At 43.0% G+C, this 10,326-nt stretch overlaps 1 protein-coding gene across 2 annotated transcripts; it reads left to right on the top strand.

Moving 5' to 3' along the window:
- Positions 1–273: 273 nt before the first annotated feature.
- Positions 274–10,236, top strand: LOC139583972 (protein adenylyltransferase SelO-1, mitochondrial-like). Of its 2 annotated transcripts, none has more exons than XM_071415458.1 (9): positions 274–990; positions 1,169–1,372; positions 1,477–1,654; positions 2,144–2,274; positions 2,472–2,749; positions 4,693–4,852; positions 5,129–5,318; positions 6,861–7,013; positions 7,156–10,236. In XM_071415458.1, the coding sequence occupies exons 1-9, from the start codon at positions 389–391 to the stop codon at positions 7,381–7,383; spliced, it is 2,124 nt and encodes a 707-aa protein (XP_071271559.1). In that variant the 5' UTR covers positions 274–388; the 3' UTR covers positions 7,384–10,236. The 2 variants fall into 2 exon arrangements, with proteins under 2 accessions (XP_071271559.1, XP_071271561.1); XM_071415460.1 differs by having other exon boundaries at positions 275–990; positions 5,129–5,314; positions 6,857–7,013.
- The last annotated feature ends 90 nt before the right edge of the window (positions 10,237–10,326 follow it).

The raw sequence follows: 10,326 nt of genomic DNA, 5'->3' as shown, positions 1-10,326 counted from the left end.
AAGGGTAAAATACCATAACACCAACACGTATCACATACTTAATTTAAAAGGGCTAATGTTTGATTATTTTTTTTCATGATGGAGATGCCGAAGCAAGCAATGCATTTTAAATGGGAACATTTTGTATATTTCATTGTTTTAAATAAAATGTTTTATTTTAAAAAGTTGTTTTCATTCTATTTGTACTTATTCTGTCATTTTATCTAACATCTCTCATTAATTTAGACATTTAAGGATTCCTTGGCGGCCATTAGGCTGCCATGGCCAATGCACAAGTCTTAGTTCCGTCTCGTATCGTTTCCGGTAGGACCAATAATAGAGTAGCAAACCATTTCTGACAAACATCCGTAGTGCAGACCTGTGATAGCGTCGTATCTTGGAGGTGTGAATGAGGTCTCTGCTGGGTTTTAACAGACCTACCGGCTTTAGTTGGATGACTTCTTTAAAACTTCGTCTTGCACGGTCAAATTTTCTTCGCTCTGGTATTGTCGTCGTGGTTAGATACTTCTCCGCTGTTGTTATGGACGACATGGGTCTGGCGGTCAGTCGTTCACCGCTCGAGCGCCTCGAATTTGACAATGTCGCACTCAAGAAACTTCCACTGGATACATCAGAAGAACCTGGTCCGCGAAGGGTGACAGGAGCCTGTTTCTCTCGAGTAAAACCACAGCCAGTGGTCAAGCCCAGATTTGTGGCCGTTTCAAATGATGCTTTAGCTTTGCTTGGGCTGAACGCCATGGAGGTTCTGAACGACCCACTGGGTCCAGAGTACCTGAGCGGCTCCAAAGTAATGCCAGGGTCCGAGCCTGCAGCGCACTGCTACTGCGGTCACCAGTTCGGGTCATTCGCCGGACAGCTGGGGGACGGGGCGGCCTGCTATCTTGGTGAACTAAAAACTCCAGCAAACCAGTGCCCCGAACTTCTGCGAGAGAACCCCAGTGGCCGGTGGGAGATTCAGGTCAAAGGAGCTGGACTGACGCCCTACTCCAGGTTGGATAGTATTGCATAAGCATGACTAGACAGTTCCAAAAATTATTTAGCTAATGAATCTGTTTCCTCAGTCAAATTCATCAGTTTAAATACAGTTGACTATCATTGTAACTTAGCCTATGAAAATGTGCTAATGTTGTTGAATACATCTCTATCATATTTTCTCTTCTATTCCCAGACAAGCAGATGGGCGTAAGGTGCTGCGCTCCAGCATCAGGGAGTTTCTTTGCAGCGAAGCAGTGTTTGCTCTCGGGGTGCCCACCACGAGGGCGGGGTCGCTGGTGACCTCTGACAGCAAGGTGGTACGGGATGTGTATTACAGTGGGAACCCCCGCAAAGAGAGGTGCTCTGTGGTCCTCCGCATTGCACCCACCTTCATCAGGTGCGTAGCCTATCACATGTTCTCAGTCTCACAGTTATGGCAAATGACTTTAAGGAACAATACTAAAACGTGTCACTCTGATCATTGTGTTTGCGTGCGTGCAGGTTTGGGTCCTTTGAGATCTTCAAGGCGACTGATGAGAACACAGGCCGCCAGGGCCCTAGCTACGGCCATGATGCGATCAGAGGTCAGATGATAGATTATGTCATAGAGACCTTCTACCCAGAGATCCAGCAGAACCACACTGACAGAGTGGAGAGGAATGTGGCATTTTTCAGAGAGGTATAGTATAAACACCACTAGATTCAGTGAAGCATCCATGATTCATTATGTTAAAGTGTTCAGTAATGCTCTTAGGCTTTATGAACTTGAAGGATATCCTTTTATGTCCTTCATGAAAGTAAAACTAATTTGACTCAAAGCAGACTGTAGGCCTACATTTGAGCGCTCTCTATCCTTGACCTTTTTGTCATGGATCCAAGAACACTGCTATCCTCTTATCCTGTTAATCTGCTGTTGATAAGATGTTGAAGAAATACAGTGAGTGTGACACTGTCTTAGCACACACTGTGCTATTAATGAATTGTCTCATGAAAAATATTATTTGACCACCACAGCACAGTATATAATCCCTAAATATGTATTGCCTAACCCAGCACCTAAGCAAGAGATACATTTAAAGTTTAAACTACTAGACCCAAGTAATCTTCTCTTCCTTCTGTTCTGACACTGGTGCGTATTTGTGTGTGTGTGTTTGTCCCTGACTGGTAGGTGATGCTACGTACAGCTCGGCTGGTGGCCCAGTGGCAGTGTGTGGGTTTCTGCCATGGAGTCCTCAACACAGACAACATGAGCATTCTGGGACTCACAATAGACTATGGCCCCTATGGCTTCATGGACAGGTACGACATACAGTACTCAGCAGCAGTCCATCTCTTCCACAGCAGTAGCCTTGACTAGCATGGATGGCTGACATGCTTTATTTTATTTTTATTGTTGTCATCTTCAAACTTCAACTTCACTTTTAATGTACTTGTTACTGAATCCAAACAAGGGTCTGGCTTAACACTGCCTAATTCCCCCTCTATCTTGTCTGCAGGTTTGATCCTGACTTCATCTGCAATGCCTCAGACAACTCAGGCCGCTATTCCTATCAGGCCCAACCGGCTATCTGCCGCTGGAACCTGGCTCGCCTGGCTGAAGCCCTGGACCCAGAGCTTCCCCCAGGCCGGGCAGAGGCTGTTCTGGAAGAGTACCTGCCCCTCTACAACACCTTCTACCTGGGCAACATGAGGAAGAAGCTGGGCCTGCTGAGGAGGGAAGAACCGGAGGACGAGATGCTCATCACTGAGCTGCTGCAGACCATGCATAACACAGGTAGGGAGAGAGAGAGACATACTCACCGGACAGTTTATTAGGTACATCCATCTACACTGAACAAAAATACATCGCCTGTTTCTTGAGCTGAAATAAAAGGTCCTAGAAGTGTTCCATATGCACGAAAAGCTTATTTCTCCAACTTTGTGTACAAATTTGTATACATCCCTGTTGGTGAGCATTTCTCCTTTGGCAAGATAATCCATCCACCTGACAGGTGTGGCATAGGAAGAAGCTGATTAAACAGTATGATCATTACACGGGTACTCCTTGTGCTGGGGACAATAATAGTCCACTCTAAAATGTGCAGTTTTGTCACACAGCACAATGCCACAGATGTCTCATGTTTTGAGGGAGCATGCAATTGGCATGCTGACTGCAGGAATGTTCACCAGAGCGGTTGCCAGATAATTTTAATGTTAATTTCTCTATCATAAGCCACCTCCAACGTTGTTTAAGAGAATTTGTCAGTACGTCCAACCGGCCTCATATCGCAGACCACGTTTAACCATGCCAGACCAGGACCTCCACATCCGGCTTCTTAACCTGCGGAATCATCTGAGACCAGTCACTGGACAGCTGATGAAACTGTGGGTTTGCACAACCAAAGAATTTCTGTACGAATTGTCAGAAACCATCTCAGGGAAGCTCATTTGCGTGCTCGTCATCCTCACTAGGGTAAATGCTCACCATCGATGGCCACTGGCACGCTGGAGAAGTGTGCTCTTCACGGATTAATCCCGGTTTCAACTGTACTAGGCAGATGGCAGACGGTGTCATGTGGGCAAGCAGTTTGCTGATGTCAATTTTGTGAACAGTGTTTCGTGGTGGTGGGGTTATGGTATGGGCAGGCATAAGCTACTGACAACGAACACAGTTGCATTTTATCGATTGCAATTGGACTGCACATAATTACTGTGACGAGATCTTGAGGCCCATTGTCGTGCCATTCATCTGCCGCCATCACCTCATGTTTCAGCATGATAATGCACGTCCCCATGTCGCAAAGATCTGTACATAATTCCTGGAAGCTGAAACTGTCCCAGTTCTTCCATGGCCTGGATACTCACCAGACATGTCAGCCTTTGAGCATGTTTGGGATGCTCTGGATCTACGTGTACGGCAGCGTGTTCCGGTTCCCGCCAATATCCAGCAACTTCCCACAGTCATTGAAGAGGAGTGGAACAATATTCCACAGGCCACCATCAACTCTATGCGAAGGAGATGTCACGCTTCATGAGGCTAATGGTGATCACACCAGATACTGACTGGTTTTCTGATCCACACCCCTACTTTTCCTTTTAAGGTATCTGTGCCCAACAGATTAATATCTTTATTCCCAGTTGTGAAATCCACAGATGAGGGCCTAATGAATTAACTGATGTACAGTAACTCAGTAAAATCTTATAAATTGTTACATGTTGTGTTTTATTTTTGTTCAGTGTAGTACCGGGTCAGACCCTCCTTTGCCTCCAGAACAGTTTTTTGTTTGTAACACCATTCTCGTTAAACCCTAGACACCTGTGCGTGAAAAGCCCAGGACGGTGGCCGTTTCTGAAATACTGGGTCTGGCGCGCTTGGCACCGACGATCGTACCACGCTCAAAGTTGCTTAGGTCACTTGTTTTGCCCATTCTAACGCTCAATCGAACTGTAACCGAATGCCTGTCTGCCTGTTTTATATAACAAGCCACGGCGATCCATTTTCGTGAACGGGGTGGTGTACCTAATAAACTGGCTGGTGAGTGTACATAACAAAGCTATGGGGAATGAGGAGGGACAAACAACTGAGGGGTGTGCCGCAGAACACTCAGCACTGATGCATAGAAAGATGATTCACGGTCACATCATTCACACAGAAAAAATGTTGCCAGTAGAAGACAGCTATGACACTGACTAAGCATGACTGATTTAATCTCTGATCCTTCTCTTCCTGGACACTAGGAGCAGACTTCACCAACACATTCCGCTGTCTGAGCCAGATCCCCTGCCCCACTGAGGGAGATGAGGAAGGAGTCATCAAAATGGCCAAAGACCTCCTCCTGGAGCAGTGTGCCTCTCTGGAGGAGCTCAAGGCTGCCAACAAGCCCAGCATGGACCCACGGTGAGAGAATATATTGACATGAGCAGTGAGAACACAGGTAATGGTTTGTTGGAAGCTTCTTGGGTCATTGAAGCTGTAGTAGAGCTTTGGAATTTGGTCAATAATACAGTAGTGGACATAGTCCATTGGATGGACATGATCCTCTGACCCAAGTTTGTCTATTATAGTCCTTCATCTCTTTCCTCTTCCTCTGCCTCTCCCTTCTATTAGTTTTTTTTTTTATGATCACATTTTTGACATTTTTTATTAAGACACCACTCTCCCTTCACCCTTCAGTGAGTTGGCCATGCTGCTGCAGTTGGCCCAGAGCAACCCGTCCCTGTTCCAGATGGTATCAGACCGGAGGACGGTGGCCATGCAGCTGGAGAAGCTGGGCAGGCTGAAGGAGCTGCTTGAGGCTGATGAGGTAGAGGTCAAGGCCAAGCACAGGGAGGACTGGACCACCTGGATCACTTCATACAGGCAAGTGCTTGTATTTTTAAAGCATCTCAGAAAAAGTCCTAGGAATCCTGTTAACCTGTTTTAAGACAACAAAAAACTCCCAGCTCAGGGTATGTTTTAGAATCTTGCTAAGACACTGCTCAGACAAACTCTGAGCCAGAAGTAAAAATCAACTCACAAAAGTTTTCAGCTAGTAATCACAACAGTTTGAGGTACCGCAAAGGAAAGATAGTGATGACATTCATTGACATTGTTACAAATGATTGGAAATAACCAATTGCGATGAGGCATGCCAGCTGTGAACGCTATAGCACGCTTCAGACAACCACTGTGAATGTGACTGTACATCAAATGTTGCCATGGTTAAATGTTTGATATAATTTTTGCCTGACATCACTTTGCCTACTCTTAATTGTTGCCGATGTGATTGCACTGAATCATACAGTATGATGGTTTTTAGAAGAGGAATTTCGATAATATTACTGCTATATCAACACACTCGTCACTCCCGTTCAACAACTTTAAATCGCTTTGGCACAGTAGGCATCAAGTTACTTGACAATAATGTTGCAGAAAATGTTTGAAAGGTTTATAATTTTCACCAAACACAATCAAAGTTAAAATAGGGCCTAGATGCTTTCAATTGCCCAAGTTATAGGCATTTAGGAATATATTTTTAACAATGTGATATTGCTCTCCTAAGGGATAACTTTAAATAACATAATATAGGTTGATTTAAATAATGTATTAGTCTAGTGGTTCTAAATATTTAGGCATATGATGTGAATTAGGCCTCATGTCAAATCATTCTCAAAAGATCCTATTGCATGTAGGCCTAGATTGTTTATAGGTTGAGCATTATCAAAACATTATTTTAACAACTCTGAAGCAATTGCCTGTCTATGGTGCAGGAACCACTGACTCGCTGCCTTTTTCTATTATCAAAACACCTGCTGGTAACTCCTTAACAGGTTAGGACGCCTCATGAGGTCTCCTTAATATCTTTCGACTAGGTGGGACTCTTATGACTAAAGAGGCTTCATGCATAGCTTTTATTTTTACCCATAAGATTAGGGGTAAAATGTCTCTTCTCAATAGTTACAACTAATTCTCTACTCTGCGACGCTTTGTGGATACAGCCCCAGGTCTTCCTGTCTTAATCAATATGATCCAAAAGGCAAAACTGATCCTAGATCAGCACTACTATTCCACGCAGTGAATACAGGCCCTGAATTGAACTTGCCTTTTTGACACTATATGAAGGTAACTCTACCATCAGATATATTGCTTTAGAAATGTAGCATTGGGAGAGGATGAGAAGGGAAGGGAATAAAAGCTTAGAAAAAAAAGCAGGTTGGTCTGTTTGCAGTAGATGTGGTGTTAGTCGCAGTTATTTGACTATGCCAGCCCGTCCTCTGAACAGTGGGGGGTTTCATTAGGCACTAAACGGAAGAAAACTGACATAGGAAGAGACTAACTGCATGCTCGTTTTTGTTCTCCGTTGCAAAGCATTTTTCTCGGGTGTGCCCTAATGAATCTAATTCTGTGTTGTGACTGGTGCAGGGAGCGTCTGGCTAGGGAGGTTGAGGGCCAAAATGACGTCCAGGCACTGCAGGAGGAGAGAGTGAAGGTGATGGATGGCACCAACCCACGATATGTCCTCAGGAACTACATTGCCCAGAATGCAATAGAGGCAGCCGAGAACGGAGACTTCAGTGAGGTCAGTCTCCGATCAAGCAATGATGTCACCAGAACAGTAGGATTCTCAATAGGAAGGGAAAAACATGATGTCTCTGCCTTTACTTGCTTTTCTGGATTTCCCTCTCATGGTTTGATCTTTCTCCCATCTCTCTGTGTCCTAGGTCCAGCGTGTGTTGAAGGTTCTGGAAAAGCCTTTCTCTACCCAGCTGGGTCTGGAGCAGCTGAGCTGGCTGGGCCGGGGGGGGGCGGAGGGGCAGAGGAATGAGGGTGGAGAGGAAGAGGAGGAGGCACAGCAGGGGGCAGAAGCAGCATCCTCCCGAATGCGTGTTCCCTATGACAGCAAGCCCCCGGTTTGGGCCAATGAAATCTGTGTCACCTGATCTTCGTAGTCCCTTCCCTGACAGTAAACCCACCTAAAGTTACAAGCGAGTCACTCAGTATTTTCTTCACCTCTGTTTACCTTTACCTCTCCACTCTCTCGCTTTACTTGGGTGGGTAATGTCAAGGAAAGTACATTTATGAGTTAAGATGCTACTATGTCAATCAGTCAGTCTATAGAGCAGAGGATGTGTTAAGAGTTTTAGCAAATTTCAGAGTACAACCCCAGAAATTTGAAATCGCACCTTTGATCCAAGTGATAATTACATTTATGGAAATATCACGTCTTTAGTAGATCTATACTCTTAATACAGATACAGATCCCGCTCTGTAGATCTGCGTAGCCTATTAGCTGTCTGGTTATGAATGACGGCCCAGACGTCCAGTCCTACAGTGACCCGTCTGAGTCTGAGAGACTAGGAGTATCACCTCAATATACCAAATATCATGTGTGTGTAATGTGTCTGTATGCGTGTGAAAAGGAATGATTGTATATGACGATTTACATATCCTCTGAATCGTACAGAATGGTTCACGTATGTGACTGACTGAGCCGCAAATGACTTAGCGCACAAGTATAACATAATTACCAACATTTACACTACCGGTCAAAAGTTTTAGAACACCTACTCATTCTCATTTGCATATTAAATCATAAAATATATGTATATTTCCCATGGTTTTCTTGGTTGACAATAGCAGTTTTGAAGCTTCCTGGAAAATGTAGGCAATACATAGAATGTTATCATGACCTACAACAATGTTGTGGTGTTCTATTTGTGCAATGAAGCACTAAGTGGTCAGTATTATGGCTGCTATGACATATATACACTACCGGTAAAAAGTTTTAGAGCACCTTCTCATTCAAGAGTTTTTATTTTGACTTTTCTACATTGTAGAATAATAGTGAAGACATCAAAACTGAAATAAAACATATGTAATCATGTAGTAACCAAATAATTGTTGAATAAATCAAAATATACTTTATATTTGAGATTCTTCAAATAGTCACCCTTTGCCTTGATGACAGCTTTGCACACTTGGCATTCTCTCAACCAGCTTCACCTGGAATGCTTTTCCAACAGTCTTGAAGGAGTTCTCACATATGCTGAGCACTTGTTGGCTGCTTTTCCTTCACTGTGCAGTCTGACTCATCCCAAACATATCACTTATCCCAAACATATCAATTTGGTTGAGGTCGGGGGATTGTGGAGGCCAGGTCATCTGACGCAGCACTCCATCACTCTCCTTTTTGGTAAAATAGTCCTTACACAGGCTGGAGGTGTGTTCGGTCATTGTCTTGTTGAAAAACAAATAATAGTCCCACTAAGCCCAAATGAGATGGGATGGCGTATCGCTGTGGTAGGCATGCTGGTTAAGTGTGCCTTGAGTTCTAAATAAATCACAGACAGTGTCACCAGCAAAGCAAACCTCCTCCATGCTTTACATTGGGAAATGCATATGTGGAGATCATCTGTTCATTCACACCACATCTCACAAAGACACAGCGGTTGGAACCAAAAATCTCCAATTTGGACTCCAGACCAAAGGACAAATTTGCACCAGTCTAATGTCCATTGCTCGTGTTTCTTGGCCCAAGCAAGTCTCTTCTTATTGTTGTCCTTTTAGTAGTGGGTTCTTTGCAGCAATTTGACCATGAAGGCCTGATCCACACAATCTCTGAACAGTTGATATTGAGATGTGTCTTTTACTTGAACTCTGTTAAGCATTTAGTTGGGCTGCAATTTCTGAGGCTGGTAACTCTAATGAACTTATCCTCTGCAGCAGAGGTAACTGGGTCTTCAATTCCTGTGGCGGTCCTCATGAGAGCCAGTTTCATGATAGAGCTTGATGGTTTTTGCGACTGCACTTGAAAAAACTTTTGAAGTTCTTAACATTTTCCGTATTGACTGACCTTCATTTCTTAAAGTAATGATGGACTGTCGTTTCTCTTTGCTTATTTGAGCTGTTCTTGGGCTATGTTCTGTATACCCCCCTTGTCACAACAACTGATTGGCTCAAACGCATTAAGAAGGAAAGAAATTCCACTATTTAACTTTTAACAAGGCACACCTGTTAATTGAAATGCATTCCAGGTGACTACCTCTTGAAGCTGGTTGAGAGAATGCCAAGAGTGTGTAAAGCTGTCAAGGCAAAGGGTGGCTATTTGAAGAATCTCAAATATATTTTGATTTGTTTAACACTTTTTTGGTTACTACATGATTTCATATGTGTTATTTCATAGTTTTGATGTCTTCACTATTATTCTACAATGTAGAAAATAGTCAAAATAAAGAAAAACCCTTGAATGAGAAGGTGTTGTAAAACATTTTACCACTTAGTGCTTCATTGCACAAATAGAACACCACAACATTGTTGTTGGTCATGATAACATGCCTACATTTTCCAGGAAGCTTCAAAACATTTGTGGAATTTGCTTTTGTGGCTTGTTCCTTGGTCACTTGAATTTCTTTAACTTTTGATATGTTATGGCTCAAAGTTTAGCTGTTCATAATATTGAAAAAGCCATTCCATTAAAATTATATTTTTGGAAGTTGGAAGGTTTTACTCTGAGATAAAAAGGAAAACTGTGTGCACTACTCAAACGGCTTGTCTTCTCTTGGGCAGGGCTCAAGTCTGTTAATATTGATCAGTTGGAGCTTTTCTCTCAAAAGAAAGGAAAAAATATTGATTATAATAGAACAGACTATCCTAAAGTTATAATCCCTCACAAAAACTAATGAGATTCTTACATTATTGTTTTTATTTCTTTGTTATTAAAGTAGATATGATATTCAATATATTCTCTTCTGAGAGCTTCCTCTATATGTGAATTGTAGTCAGTAAACTTCAACAAAAATCTATATTGGCTGTTGTCACTTTATGCACACCCATGCATAGGCCTACATATGCACAACAGTATAGTCTACATTGATTTATATTGCAGCTTGTCT

This window comes from Salvelinus alpinus, chromosome 9, assembly GCF_045679555.1.
Source record: "Salvelinus alpinus chromosome 9, SLU_Salpinus.1, whole genome shotgun sequence".
NCBI classification, from domain to species: Eukaryota; Metazoa; Chordata; class Actinopteri; order Salmoniformes; family Salmonidae; genus Salvelinus; species Salvelinus alpinus.
This window is presented reverse-complemented; position numbering and strand designations above follow the sequence as displayed.